At 38.4% G+C, this 16,257-nt stretch overlaps 1 protein-coding gene across 1 annotated transcript; it reads left to right on the top strand.

Annotated features, from left to right (window-relative positions):
• The first annotated feature begins 299 nt into the window (after positions 1-299).
• On the top strand, positions 300-5,035 carry LOC110696017 (1-acyl-sn-glycerol-3-phosphate acyltransferase PLS1-like). The gene is made up of 11 exons (XM_021873279.1): positions 300-554; positions 1,451-1,573; positions 1,671-1,710; positions 1,920-1,993; positions 2,322-2,381; positions 2,875-2,952; positions 3,043-3,201; positions 3,474-3,599; positions 3,841-3,933; positions 4,188-4,274; positions 4,382-5,035. Exons 1-11 carry the CDS (start codon positions 474-476, stop codon positions 4,610-4,612), a joined length of 1,152 nt encoding a protein of 383 aa, XP_021728971.1. The 5' UTR covers positions 300-473; the 3' UTR covers positions 4,613-5,035.
• Positions 5,036-16,257: the final 11,222 nt, after the last annotated feature.

Here is a 16,257-nt window from a genome sequence, read left to right as displayed (position 1 = left end):
ATCAGCATACTGACACATAGACTTGGATTATCCTTTTGTAAATTTCAACACATACAACTCATAGTTTATGAGTTAGGCCTAACTAACCTAAATTCACACTATCTCACTCGACACGGCCAACAACCATCAATAGATACAACTCATACAAGCCCACAAGGTGTACTCATAGAGCCCAATACCTGAAGTCATATCATTTTCTAGACATGAGTCAACTCCAAAATAAGATGCTTATGACTATTTTATTATGCTGCTAATTAGAGTACTTAATAAGTTAATTAATCATTCTGGGTTGTTGCTCACACGTCATGTGCATACAAAATTACAAACTATGTTATTCCCAGCATTTGAACTTTTAGATTGGTCTCCCAATTTTCTCTTCAGATCATTTTCTCCCTAATTATTTTTCTTCATTTAATTTAACAATCTAATTTATTTTTAAGCTGGAAAATTAAATTTAAGGTGTCAATCAAGTAATGGAAATACCTGTTATTTTTGTAATTATTCCTGTGGGATTAATTTTCCTTCTTTCAGGCCTCATTATTAATCTCATTCAGGTAAATACACTAAACCCCACTTCATTTACTGTTGTAGTTTATAATTTGTTGTTATTTATTTATTTATTTATTTATAGTCAAATTGATTGTTGAATATACTTCTGAATTCTGATGGGTTTTTCTTCAATAGTGAGTTTAATTTTGGTTTTGCTGAATAAAATTGTTTGATGGGGTTTTAAATTAGGCTGGGTAAAATTGCTAGCCTAGAATATATTATCTTTGAATTGAAGTTTGATTAGGCTAATATATTAATCATCTGATGGATTATTATATAACATGCATTGTGGGTATATTAGTGTAATTTACACTAAGTTTAGCATTTAAATGTATATGTAAATATGTTTGATAAAAAAGGGAAGTAAATCATATGTTCAATTTGTCTGGGCTACAATTGAATAGAAGTTGGAATGAAATGGTGAATGTGTAATGGTTGAAGGTTGTTTATACTTTATAGGACTAGGGTTTTTGGGAACAAGTCTCAGTATTGACCCCCAAATTACAATGTACATTAGAATCTTCAATTCTAGAGAAAGTGGGATCAATAATGGGATTCTTGTTAACTTGTAATACTTGTTGCTAGGAGAATAGGACATGGTTGATATATAATCCATTTATGTTATGCTCTTTGCCATAGAGGTGGGTGAACAATTGGATTTAGACTTTCTCGTGTTAAGTGAACTGGGATGTGACAATTTTGTGTCACTGATGCGGTGTAGTATGATCCAAGGCCACGAAATAATATTAACACAAAAATATCATGTTGTTTGTCTTAAAACAGGATCATGTCATTATTTCTGTAATAAGTTGCTGTATAATTGTTATTGTGTGTTAGTGATGATTTTCGTTGACTGATATGCATATCTTAAACAGTTACTTTGTTTTTCTTGTGTTTTCAGGCTATTCTTTATGTCTTAGTTCGACCCCTGTCAAAGAATATGTATCGGAGATTTAACAAAGTAGTAACAGAACTGCTATGGTTGGAGGCTGTTTGGCTCTTTGATTGGTGGGCTGGCGTGAAGGTTTGAATTCGACATTGACAGTTAGCTATTATATACATTTACACAATTACACTCTCTGTTTTTGTTTTTCCTTTGTTAAAAATTTGGCTTGTTATAGGTGGAGCTGCACACTGATTCTGAGACATTTAATCTGATGGGTGAGAGACACATTAGCTCTAAGAACTACTTTATATAAGTCGTACTTCATAACTGTTCTGTTTCTTCTGAAGTATCTAAATGGGTCAATTTTCTGTATCCTATTTCTTGTACCTCTTTTTTCTTGCACAGGCAATGTTAATATCGCTTCCAGATTTGGGTTATTTTATAATGTATTCCTTTTTTTTCAACTTATTGACACCTTTTTCAGGTAAAGAACATGCTCTTCTTATCCCCAACCACAGAAGTGACATTGATTGGCTTATTGGATGGGTTTTAGCTCAGGTGCTCTTCAAAAACTTTATTCTAGTTCCTAGAACTACTATAACTCTATGAATGCAGCACTCATTTTGCATTTGTAACTCTTTTGTTGCATTACATTTGTCTAGTACCACAGTGCTGAAATGCCTGTATGCTGATAAAATTGTGTGATGTTATTAGATATACTGCACTAGCTACGGCCAGTTTTCTATAATAACACAACTTTGGAATTATAATTAAAAAAAAACTTGCACATTTATATCAGAATGGCTTTTTTTTTTAATTATTGTTTGATCATCATCCAAATGTTCAATTTTCAGTCATTGACAGCTGTTTGTTTGCTCTATAATAGAGAGCAGGTTGCCTTGGTTGTACTATGGCTATAATGAAGGATGTCTTAAAGTATCTTCCGGTGAGTTTCCATTGCTTCAACTGTTGTGAGAAATTGGGATTCCAATGTTATATAGGTGAAATTCCTTACAAGCTGTAAACTAGAATTAGAAATTTACATGTCTGAGATTTTAACTTCTGGTGAGTTTCTATGGATGAGACTACTGTGTTTCTCTGAAAAAATATCTATATTTATGCAACTGATGTATGAGTTCATTTTTGATGATCTATGTGTTGCTCTGAAGTCTGAGTTGAATATTAAAAAAAAACATTGACTAACTAACTAAATAAATCTCTTGAGAATTTGAGATTGCTAATGATGATCGTTGCTAACTAATTGCAGTCAGAGTATTTTATGTATGGTTATGCAGTTCATTGGTTCCTTGCAAATTGATTTATGATGATTCCGTACCATTAGACCCTTTTGTACTGTGCAATTTATCACAGGGTGACAGTCAGGGTATCACAGGGTTTTCCTTTACGTTTGAATCAATAATTTCATGCACCAAATGCAGGTTATTGGTTGGTCAATGTGGTTTTCTGAGTATATATTTGTTAAAAGGAAATGGGCTGAAGATCAAAGCATCCTAAAGGTATTCAAAGAATCAAGATGCATCTTTATTATTTATTGATTGGGTTGTTTTTTGTTGTAAAATAATTATTCGATGGTAAATATCACACAGTCAGGCTACGAGAAATTGAAGGATTTTCCTTTTCCCTTTTGGTTGGGTCTCTTTGTTGAAGGAACTCGCTTCACACACCCAAAACTGTTAGATGCTCAGCAATTTGCTATTTCAAAAGGGTTAGCTGTCCCAAGAAATGTTTTGCTTCCTCGTACAAAGGTTTCTCTAGCAGTCTCTTGTTACCTTAGCTTTTTTCTTTAGCTTGCTCATTTCGTTTTTATTAATTTCCCTATCTTGTGTGTGAGTGCATGTGTGTATGTGTGCGTGCCTATTGCCTAATTTACTCTTGTTGCCTGTGCTAGAGAGTATTACCTTCCGTCTGGTTGATTTTAGGGTCTTATTCAGTTATTCTAGCTGTTATCTGGACTATCAAGGTGGTTTGAACTACCTTCTAATGATGTATACTGTGATTTCCATCTGGGTGTTTTCAGGGTCTAATTCTGGCTGTAAAACATTTGCGCTCATTTGTTCCAGCAGTATATGATGTTACCTTCACTGTAGCAAGAGATAATTCCCCGCCTTCATTGCTAACTTTACTAAAGGGCAAATCTTCTGTGGTAAGTAGTAGACACTTATGTCATTATAGTAAGAAGTATAGTAAAGAAAACTAGCTTATTGTGGTAAGTAGTAGACAATTCTGTCATTATAGGAAGAGAAGCATATAGTAAAATAAATCTAGCTAATATGGTAAAAAATGCTGATTTTGGTCTTCCCCGTTTTCTTTCTTTTGCTATGATGTGTTATTAGTACCTTTTGAGACTTTCTTGATGCTGATGTGCTAGCTACTCTATGTTGCAGGTAAAAGTGCAAGTTAAGCGGCATTTGATGAATGAATTGCCCGAAACAAGCGATGATATTGCACAGTGGTGTACAAACTTGTTTGTGGCCAAGGTGAGGAGACTAAGAGCTATATTTACAACTTAGAACCAATAAAATTAGCAGCACCTTAGAATAATGTCAACACTTTATTTAAGTTGCAAATATACTTGTGAATTTGCATTGAAACAAAAAATAAACTTAGATCATTCTTATCAAGAATTTTCCAAAATAGAAAAGATAGAGAACTAGTAAATCCTCAGTTGATCCTTGTGAGGCTGCTTGATGTGTGAATCCTGTGTGCTGTGTCCTTTGAACTCCACCACCAGGATGCATTTTTGGACAAGTACTTTTCAGGCGGCAGTTTTGGCAACGAGGAAATTCAAGATCTTGGCCGACCAACGCAGTCACTAACGGTAAGGCATTAATTGTTGGCTTGCAACATCTCAAAATTAAACTGATTACTGTGCTCACTCTTTTGGTGTATGATTGATTTTCATTTGTTGGTTTTGTTTACGAACAGGTGATGATTGTTTGGTCGTGTTTAGTTAGCATGGGTGCTGTGGGCTTCTTGTTATGGACCAGCCTTTTCTCAACTTGGCAAGGGATAATAGTATCAGCTGTGTTTCTGCTACTTGTTATAGTCACCATGCAGATCCTCATTCTGTTCTCACAGTCCGAGCCTCATATTGATTCTATGCCTATCTCGATACTGCCACAAGATCCAGTGAAAGAGATTCTTCTTCAAAGTTGAACAGATTGAAAACCCTTAGGCTGGGATGAACTTTTCTTAATCATAGGTAAATGTTGGCCATTCATTCACTTGAATTCCTTTCATTTAATTTTTTGTTCAACCAATTTATTTTAGAGTATATCATTTGATTGTTGTATAATTTCTTCGTTTCTAAAAGTTTTTCCTGTTTGGATGACGATTGTGTGACAAAAAAGTCAAATCGGGAATAATTTTCTAGATATGGGGAGTGGGGACTAGTGATATATATAAAGTAGTGTGATACTCATTTATAGGACAAGGAATAGCCAGGAAAGTTGCTTCATACTTTGTATGTAGAAGATGTTTGAAGAGTTGTATAGCTTGATTTAACACTCTTAAGACCTTAATTCATATTCTTGTATTTTCAAATACTCCAAATTACATTATTACAATAATCTTTGAAGAGATATATAGGTTGATTTGGCACTCTTAAGACTTAATTCATATTCTTGTGATTTTAAATACTCCATATTACGACAATCTTTGGGAGTTGTCTAGGGATTATGTTGTGTTAAATAATACATTGATACCATTTATTTGCTGTGATAATCTTCCTTACATCTTTTGATTATTTTTTTTTTTTTTTGAAGACACATCTTTTGAAGTTTAAATATATAGGAAAACACTAATTCTATACTTTACTTTTTTCTTTTTTTCTTTTTTTTGGGGGTTATTAACTCAAACTTTTTGCCATATTTACGTGTTATTCCCTTTGTTTCTTCATAAACACATAATAACCACAGGACTTTTCTCTTACATCCGTTATAAAAATTACAATACTTTCTTATTTGATCTACTATTTTATTAATTCATCTCTCCTACCAACCCCAATTACACTATTTTTTTATTTTTTTTTAATATTTACTCTTTCCTAATAACAATTAAAAATATCTCACTAGTTGTACTTCATACGAAGTATTATAAAATTCATCTTATGATCTAGTCCCACTTTATAATTCTCCTAAAACTTTTAGCGATTATTACGAAAATAAAGAGAGTATATTATTGTCTTACTTTTTTTTTTTTTTTTTAACTACAAAGTATTGTCGATCTATAAACAAATTATTGCACTACTCTCCCCCGATTTAAATTACTAACTAATGTCACACAATATATATTAATCATAGTATTAGAAAGAAACTACTCTGTAATTCCTTTTTAATTTGAAAATAATTTAAGGTGCCAAGCTAAGGTTGCTTTTATAATCAAACTATATTTCAACAACACTAAACCAAGGTGTTTGAGTACAAAAATATTACTTTAAGATTAATTAATTTTTTACATAGTGTTTGGGTCCAATTATGCCTAATTAGGCCCGGTCCATAAATGATTCAATCCATGCTAAGGTCAAGGCCCAAGCCTCCAATCTTGTCAAGTCAATCTAAAGTCAACGGGCCAAGTCATCATGGTCAGCCCATATGACATCAAGCCCATCTCTTCTCCTTGTCATGCTAAGGTATAAAAGCCTTCAATTACACCATTTATCATTCATACACACTAAAGCCTCAAGCAATTAATACTCTTGCATAGCTTTCTCTCTCTAAGCTTTGACTTCAGCATCTGAGGGGTCTTCCTCGACACAACCCCCGAGGCCAGTTTACGTGTGTTTGCTGTGCAGGAAACCCTCGGCCCAGCATCATTTGGACCAAGATAGTCTTCATCCACCTCTTCGGACCTTCGGCAAGGTCCCACTGTTTTCACCCGAAACACATAGCATTCGAGATTATTTTGACTAATGTCCAAGACTCCAATTAACTTACTCAAATAATCCGTATTTAAATAAACTAGTTTTGTGCCCCGTGCGATGCGCGGGTTGTTTATGAAGTCTATTTAAATCTAACCAACGTGGCGCGACACTCAAATTTTATTTTATCGAAAATAAAACTTTAACTAAACAATTTTATCCTAAAATTCTATTCAAAATAGAATTTTAAACTAACTTTTTTATCTTATGAAGTCAATTTAAATCTATCCAACGTGGCACGACACTTGGCGAAAAGTTGAAACGCCAAGTGTCGCTGCCTCGTCACCTGGCTAAAAGTTTAGCTTTATATATTAGTTATATGATATGATATGATATTTCATAAATCCAATTATATATCCAACTGAATAATCGGAAATTTTACCAACAAGCTTCTAAAATTACGATATAGCCCCTTAACAACTTAGGACTTGTTCTCTTTAGATTACTTTCAGTTCAGTTCAGCTCCAATAAGTTCAGTTCAATTCAGTTTTTAATTTCCTTCTCTCATAAAATATTCAGTTTAGCTTAGCTCTAATAAGTTCAGTTCAATCCATCAGTTCAGCTCAATCAGAATAATCCCTTAAAGTCTTCTTTTTCCTTTCTATTCAAAAGTACTTAGTATTATATGCAGGACTTTCATGAATGCCCAACGTAACATAACAACCATGTTTGCCAAATGTCACAAACAACGTAAACTCTTTTATTCATGCATGCATGCCACTAATCCAAACTATTTTCTTCCTTCTTTAAACATTAAGAATTTAACATGATCTCATCATTGCTTACGTTGCTGAGCTTCATCAATCCTTTATAAATAGCCATGCATGAAGAGTAGCCCATACGATACCACCGCAAACCAAGTATCAAAAGTAAGTACAGTGAAGCAAATATATATACAAGCTAATATGCCTCAAAGAAAAAAATATACAAGCTAATAAGAGATTGATTTAATTTAATTTGGTTTAATTTAATTTAATCCAATAAACTTCGTTGTTAGGTTTTTGCTCTACAATCGCCGTTGCAACCACCGCCACCATTGTGTGACCATCGGAGAAGCCACCCTTGCCCTGCCGCCGTTTGTGAGACCAAGAATTATTGGTCTTCCAACAAGAAATGTTAGTATATACCTTTATTTGATTATTTCCCAAAGCCTTACTCACTTACTCGTACATTCATAATTATTTGAGTTACTTTTTTTTTTTTTAAAGAATTATTTGAGTTACTTTGTTTTGCTTTAATTTGCATTTTACTTGGTTTTACATATTTACTAAAATACAAGTGTATTAAAAAAAAATGTGGAAAAGACTTGCAACTTGGGAAGAACGGTACAAGGCCAAAAAAGGAGTAACATTATATCTACGGTTTAGGGTTAATAATTGATATCTATTGCTCACCAGCCTCACCTCCATATATAGTTCTTCTATGAAATGTGTTTTAAGAAATGTATTTATGATAGAATTTTTTGACTAGATTTTTTTATTTCAAAAATTACCTTTAAAAAGACCATTTTCGGAAATAACTAGAGTAATAATTAGCCATGTAGGGGTCAAACTTGTTGGTTAAATGCCTTTTATTTTATTATATAACTAGTGTATATCCTGGACGTTGCACCGGGTAGCTACTTTAATTATTCTTAGTGATTATATATATTTGATATTTAAGTTGTCCTTTTTTATTTTTTAAAATTAATTAGATCTTGTGATTTGCAATAATATACATTTATTTTCATATTTATAACATGGTTGATGATTGGATTCGATGGTTAAATAATCATCCTTCTTATAAGTATATGTTTGATAAAATTTTGCAAATAATCAAGTATATAAAAATAAATAATCATGATCATAGAACCATGCCTTATTGTTTGTGAAATTGTTACTAAAAAAAGACAAGGATTCAACCCAAATACTTCACAAGTAAAGTAATCAAAATTTACCTTACTTCACAAATTCATAATTGGGGAAGGAAAAAAGCAAGAGAAATAAAATTCAAACTTACCTGTAATTTGTAATAGGAAGGAGGGAATAGAGATTATATTCATGTATGAAATTGAATTGGGAAAAAGAGAAGGAAGATAAACTTATACTAAAAATCGAGACCGGGAAGGGGAATGAAGTGCTGTTTGAAGAATAAATGTAAGATTATTTATTTTTATTTTTTTAAAAAAAATGGGGATAAAAATGCTCAAGTGAAACTAATTATGAAAAGAACTATCCAAATAACAAAACTACCCTAAAAACTGAGTTAAGTATAATGTTGAGTATTAACATTTTAATTTTTTCACCTTTTGGGTACTCCCACTTTTTTTTCACCTTTTGGGTACTCTAGTTAAGTTTCCGGCCAATTAACTCAACATAAACTCATTGGAGAAAAATTTAGTCCCCTCTTTCATTTATTTGGCAAAAAAAGTTAGTCCCCTCCTTGAAAAACGTTAGAAATAAGTGAGTACCTTGATTAATTTAAGCATATAAATGTATTCCAAATATTTTAAACAAAAATACTAAATTCCCAAAAATTGATGAGGCTGCTTTAAATATTCAACTAGTCGTTGAATTTAAAAATAAAAACAAAAAATTCATATTAGCAACAGCAGGAAGCCATCAACAAGCCTTCATTTCTTCAAAATTGTTCTCCAGTCTCTGCAAGGAAATTCCTATTGTTATTGCTGTAATGTATATGTGCAATTGAATTAGGGATTGTTAAGAAAAAAAACCTGGTTAGAACATGCGCACTGTTGTAGTAGTTGATCCTTGGTTGGATTGTGGCTGACTTGGCTGTGATGTACCTAGTACATGACGTTTGGGTTTTTTTTTCTTTTTTTTTTTTTAAAATAAATATTTTAGAAATACGAAAGGATTAATTTTGGACCACTGATTTTAGTCACTGCTAGCAGAAATTCCTGCTTCCCCATGGACACGTGTAATTCCCCTAGAGGCCCCCATCCAATCATATGTCAGTCGCAATTAATAGGGTACTAACATTTTTTGCTGATTTTATTTCTTAACCCAAGGCACTAACTTTTTTAACCCAAGGTACTAACTTTATCACCGGATTGTACACTTGAGTACCCAAACGGTGAAAAAAAAAGTGGGAGTACCCAAAAGGTGAAAAAAATTAAAATGTTAGCACCCAACATTATACTTAACTCTAAAAACTAGGTGTTGTTTGGTTGAACTTCTTGGAAATGGGTTGGCTATTTAAGTATGAAATCTCATATTTAGGGAATAAATTCCACACCCCATTCCCTTGAAATCTCATACCCACTTCCCCCTCAAAGATTCATAATAATTCATATTATCACTCAAGTATGAGAATACATTCCGTGATTAAACCAAACAACTTTAGATTGATATGATATATAGAATCCATATCATACAAGTATGAGAGACTCATACCAATCCATTTCAGCTTAATGAACCAAACTACCCCTAAAATATTTGGGTATAACTATCCAATGTGGTAAACTTGATCACCAATGGATCGGATTGAGCTTGGGTCAAACAAGTTGGCCCATTTAGATCGGGCGGCAAAAAACTTGTACTCGAGTCCACTATTTTGAGCCCAAAAACAAAAGGGCCTTTTTCAAGTCAGCAAGCCCGATTTGGGCCCAAAATTTCCCCACCACTCACCAGCAACGACCCGGCTGACGGGCTCTTCCTCCTCTATCTTCCTTGTTTCTGTGTTTCATCACCGCCATTAAAGTTAATGTTTCGGTTGAAAACAATGGGACCTTGCCGAAGGTCCACTAAAATGGAGAAGACTGGATTCGATCCAAGCTGTGTTGGGCCGAAGGTTTCCTGCACAGTGAACACACGTAAACTAGCCTCGGGGGTGTTTCCGAGGAAGGCCCCTCCGATGCTAAAGTCAGTACAATGTGTAAAAAGGAAGACACTATGCAAGAGAGTTTGTAGCTTGAGGCTTTTGTGGAGTATTCCTCAATGCAAGAATGAGCATATGAATTGCAATAATCGGTGTATGAGATAATGTAAGTGACGATGTATGTGTCTGATCTTGTTAATATGAGGGCTTTTATACCTCATCATACTTGGAGAGGTTGGGCTTTAGCCCAATTGGCTTACTTTGTGGGCTGACTTTTGACTTTTGAGCAATTGGAGAGTTGAACCTTGACCTTGGGCTTTTAATTGGATCATTTAGTGCTCCGGCCCAATTTTGACTAAATTGGACCCAAACAACTTGCCCCCCAGACCCGATTTGGAAGAATGACGGGTCGGGTTTGATTTAACTCAGAAAAGGAGGGAAGTAAATGATTTAATTGATCCAAAAATTTGAATTTAAACCGTAATTAATGAGATAACAACGGTTAATGATTTGCGGAAGTTGGACGGATAATGGGCAGTTTAATCACAAGACATGTGTTTAATGGTTACTTAGTGGGTACTTAAGAGAAATTAAAGCACAGACTCTTCGTATCCCGTACCTGGAGATATAAACAGAGGCGCGTCATTCTCCTCACTTATTCACCAACACAAACCCAGAATTCTTCGAGAGAGAAACCAAGAATCCGTATCAAAACTTCGCAAACTCCCCGAGCATTGAGCTTAGAAACTGAGACTTGCCACTACGAACTCGTAAATCGGCAACTTTCGCTTCAGATTAAGGTAAATTCCTTTGATTTCAGTTTATTTTTCTTCGAATTCGAACTCCTTCCCCTTTTCTTTCGACTTTTCTCTTCGAAATAGTCCATGGCAAGAGGAGTTAGAGGTAGAGCCCGTGCTCCAAGAAGAGCAAGGCCGATTCCCGATCCTAGGAATAGGATTGGGACCTGGAATGGTCGAAGGCCGGAGTCTGACCCTGCTGAAGGGATTAGGGCGACTCCCCTTTTCTCGGCTCCTCCTCAAAGAACGGATGAGCCGAGTGCTTCTGGACGGGACGATGAAATTCCCGCTGTCCTTTGGGATATCCTCCCTGGGTTTTCAGAGTGGGAGAATGCCGAAGTCGCTTCGGCCATGATAAAGAACCGCCCCTACTCATGGTGGGTAGAGAACGCCGATCAATATCGATTTGCTGAGCAAATTGAGTTGCACTACGGCATTTTTGAAGCTGATGGATATTGGTGCCGAATGCCCTCAGCATCCGATAGAATCCATCGTCCACCCCCGGGGTATGTGGGGGTGTACACGAGACAGCTTCAGTATGGGCTGAGGTTCCCTTTGGACGTTTTCGTCCGAGACTTGCTGATCCATTACAACATTTCCCTATGTCAGTTAACCCCCACCAGCATCCGAAGGGTGATGACATACTTATGGGTCTGCAAGTTCTTCAAATACGTGCCGAACCTGCACTGCTTCAGAAAGCTCCATCGGCTAGTGCCAAATATTCAGAGTGGGCACGGAAGCCATGGTTCTGGGTGGTATCGGATTGAGTCCCGGCCCCAATACTTGACCATGTGGCCAAATGACTCTTCAGACAAGGACTGGAGAGGTCAATGGATTTGGGTTAGGGCACCCACAGATCCGGGCCACCCTTGCGTCTTCAGCGCTCCCCGGTACTTAGCTGAGCCTGATCCCGAAATGGGAAGTCTAGGTCCCCCCGCAGATAACGGGGCGGATCCGAACCTGGATCAGCAACATATCTTCGGCAAGCTGCCGAACCCGGGGGGGAGTGGTCGAATGCAGCATATCCCGGAGACTTGGCTCCCCGATACGCATTACGTTTTCCAAGAGAATATGCTAGCAGCTGTTGGCCTCAGCCGAAAGTTTAAGGATGGTAAGCTTCTTCGGCTGGGGCCGAGGCTTTTAACTACCTCTTTTTCTTCTCTCGCTTTGCTTTTTTATGCTGTGCCAACATATCTGAGCTAAACTTTTTCCCTTTCCTTTTTTCAGAGCGGGACGAGACCAACGTTGGTATTAACTACGCTCGTCTTGGTGTTAACCGAGAGCGAGTTGTAACTGAACGGGCCCCGTCTATCACTGAGCCGAGGCATAGGGAAGTTCATCTGGACTCTTCCCACTTCCAAATTGAGGTTGTTGCTCTGTATCAGAGGCAGAAGCCTTGGTGGAAGAAGAGAGACCCTTGGTTTCAGCTGCTGAACGAGGAAGCTGAAGCTGCCCGCACAGCCGAAGAGGTTGCACGGGTACTTGAGGCTTGTGAAGGAGGAGAAGGGTCCTCCAGAGCTGCTGAAGCCGAAGCTGCAGCTAGAGCAGCTGAAGAAGACGAGGCTTTGCTGAAGACCTCGGTGAGCTTTCAGACAATTTTTTTTTTTTTTTTTTTTTTTTTTTTTTTTTACTCACACTCTTCTTCCCCCCTGTCTGTTACAGTCTGAAGAGAGTAACAGACACAGAGAAGGCAAAGCTCCTGTTCGTCCCGAAGATCAAATACAAGAGTCTTCAGACTCAGATATGGACGAGCAGCCTCTTCTGAAAAGGCGCCGAAGGATGGCCATCATCGGCCCTCATGATTTTCAGCAGAGGCCGATGACCATCGGCGTCGCAATAAGGGAACCTGAGGAAGGCAATGGATCGCCGAGGGTTCCCCAGCCAACACCCCAATCTCCTCAAAAGACCCCTCCGCCACCTCCTGAGATGGAGGTGGATCAGAGAACTCCCGAACCTAAGGGAGGGGTCCAAGAAGAAATCAAGGAGAGTGCTGCTGAGCACGGAAATAAAGATGCCGTGATGTCAAGTGCTGAAGGCTTCACGGCAGATATCGCAAGAGAGGTTGAGGCTTTCGTCCTCACCCCTGAAGAAGAGGAGGTCATAGTACTTGACTCCTCTGAGAAGGACGATGCTGAGACAACCAAGGCTAATCAAGCTCCATCGTCGTCCTTCCCTTCTTTCCAGACTCTGCATTCTGGAGAAATGGGTTTCTCGGCCCCCCGAATTCCAATCCCAGATCACATCTGGGACCTCATATGGGGTCAAAACCGAGAAGGAGCTGCAGCCTACTTCGGCAATTTTGCTGGCATGTCCGAAGTAGACAGGGCAAGGATCTGGTCGCTGAAGGCCACTGTTGGGATGGGCGAATCCAGTAGATCAGTTCCTGACCCAGCCAGGTCTAACCAACTGCTGATGATGCAGGTAATTTTCCTTCATTTCCTCCGAAATTCAGCTCTATTTTTTTTTATTACTTATTTTTTTTTGTCTTCCTGTTTTCAGTTCGTGCACAATCAGACTCTCACTGTAGAGCTGATAGATACCCTACAAGATAGGGTAGACGCTGCTGTGCACGAAAGGAAGGTGGCTGAAGAGGAAGTTAAGCTTGCTAAGCTGAAGCAAGCAGCAGCTGAAGAGAAGCAGCAGGAGGTTGAGGAGTACGGTAAAAAAGCTGCCGAAGCTCTGAAAACCTTCTGCGATGCTATGGAGATGGAGGTTTTTCCCCCACTGATGGAAGGGGAAAAATTCCTCCAGGAGCATATGGGAGTGGACGTCTCCAAATTCAAGGCTGCTATTGAGAGCCGAATTCAAGAAGGAACTGCTGCACAAGCTGAAGTGCAGCAGCGTCTAGAGGCTCTTGAAGCCAGCCGAATGGCTGCTGAAGAGTTGCTCCTGGCCAAAGACGTCCAACTCTCAGAGGCTGCTGCTGCTGCTGAAGCCCAAAGAGCTAAATTCCAAGAGGCTGAGGATCAACTGCTGATCCAGAAAGTTGAAGTGGCCCAAGCTCAGACAAAGGCTTTCCAAATTCAGCAAGAGCTGAATGAGCTGAAGGGTTCCTCCTCCAAAGTCGCTGATGAGCTGAAGAAATCCAAGGAAGACTTGGAGGAGACCCAGAAGAAGCTGGCTGATGCTGAGGCTTCACTCAAGGTCCGTGTTTATACCCAAGAGGAATATGAGATGGGTTTCAGAAACGGATTCCGAGTATGCCGAAGAGTCTGCCTTCATGCTGAGCCGAAGCTGGACTGGTCTAAATGTGCTGAGTGGGTCCAGAATCCCGAAGACCCTCACATGAAGTATGCAACTCCAGCTGAAGCTGAAATTCTTAAGGCTGAGGAAGCCGAAGAGGAAGCTGAAAGACTGGAGTTGGAAGCTGAGCAGAGGGAAAGGGAGGCTCGGCAAAGTGCAAAGCCCGCCTCTTCTGCTGCTGGGGCTGAGGCCACCATGGGACTCAACGCTGATCAGTCTGATCCGCCGGCTGAAGCATAGGAACTCGGGCAGTCGTCTTCAGAATCTTGCGGTTCATCATGTGCTTAACTTTAGACTTGCCGCTTTCTGAGTTTTTTGCCTTGTTTTTTTTTGCTTCAGCTTGCCTTGTCGTACAGCAGTTTTATTTTTTTGCTTATGTACGTATTTCGGCAGCTGTTATTTTCCGCTTGTGGGCGGCTGCCGATACTGAATTATTGAACTTGTAGCTCAAATTTTTTTTTTTTTCTTCAGTTGCTTTATTTTTGAATGCTTTACTGTTTCTTTTCTTCAACTCTGCCGAACATAGCTGCACTGCATGCTTCTTGCCCCCACAGAAATTGAAGTATGACTTTAGTTGAATAAGCAATTTCTGAACTTCTTCAAAATGGATATCCGAAACACAGGGCCAACTGAAGGCAATGCTTCTGGGATACAAGTCTTACTGAAGATTGACTGTCTGAAAGTTGGATATCCGAAACACAGGGCCAACTGAAGGCAATGCTTGGGATATTAGCTTTCTGGGACTAACCTCTTTAGAACAAGTCTTACTGAAATTTGACTTCAGCTGAAAGACCAGCGTTCTTAAAGAAGACGCATATCCGAAACACAGGGCCAACTTAAGGCAATGTTTCGGATAATGGCTCTCTGGGATACAAGGCTCAGTTAAGGCAATATCCCAGGATTGTCCATGGACTCATGTCTTTGGAGAACAGGTCTTACTGATGTTTGATTTCAGCTGAAAGACCAGTGTTCTTTAAAAAGACTGAGTTTTGTAAGCCATCTGAAACCCAGTTACCCGAAGGCGAAGGTTTCAGACGAGGCTGATTTAAAAAGGCTGTTATCCTTGATTTTCTGTCTATCTTTGAAAAATGGATACCCGAAACACAGGGCCAACTTAAGGCAATGTTTCGGATAATGGCTCTCTGGGATACAAGGCTCAGTTAAGGCAATATCCCAGAATTGTCCATGGACTCATGTCTTTGGAGAACAAGTCTTACTGAAGTTTGACTTCAGCTGAAAGACCAGTGTTCTTTAAAAAGACTGAGTTTTGTAAGCCATCTGAAACCCAGTTACCCGAAGGCGAAGGTTTCAGACGAGGCTGATTTAAAAATTTTCAACTGTTGCTGTTATCCTTGATTTTCTGGCTATCTTTGAAAAATGGATACCCGAAACACAGGGCCAACTTAAGGCAATGTTTCGGATAATGGCTCTCTGGGATACAAGGCTCAGTTAAGGCAATATCCCAGAATTGTCCATGGACTCATGTCTTTGGAGAACAAGTCTTACTGAAGTTTGACTTCAGCTGAAAGACCGGTGTTCTTTAAAAAGACAGGTTTTGTCAGCAATCTGAAACCCAGTTACCCGAAGGCGAAGGCTTCAGACGAGGCTGAATAAAAAACCCTCAAAGAGTAGATAGAACAAAGAAAATTTTGAAAGGATAAACAGTTGTAAATTTTATATAAATGGCGGCTCCAAGGCCTGTCATTAGTTCAAAATGTACTTACAAAGATTGTTCTGCCCCGAAGGGTTTACACATGGTATTTTTTCAGTACATCAGCATTCCAGTGATTCTTCAACTCAGTTCCATCCAACTGCCGAAGTCGGTATGTCCCTGGCTGAAGCTCATCATAAATTTCATAAGGTCCCTCCCATGTAGCTGAGAGCTTCCCATGGATTCGGCCTTTCTGAACTGCAGCAGCATTCCGAAGGACAAGATCCCCAATTTTGAGAGGCCTTGCATGGACCCTTCGGTTATGGGAGATGAGGTCTTAACTTATCCCGGGCATATCAGCTGCCGAGAAAGC

Source organism: Chenopodium quinoa, unplaced genomic scaffold (assembly GCF_001683475.1).
Source record: "Chenopodium quinoa cultivar QQ74 unplaced genomic scaffold, ASM168347v1, whole genome shotgun sequence".
Taxonomy (NCBI): Eukaryota; Viridiplantae; Streptophyta; class Magnoliopsida; order Caryophyllales; family Amaranthaceae; genus Chenopodium; species Chenopodium quinoa.
Note: the sequence above shows the minus strand (reverse complement) of the source record. Positions and strands in the feature narration are given on the sequence as shown.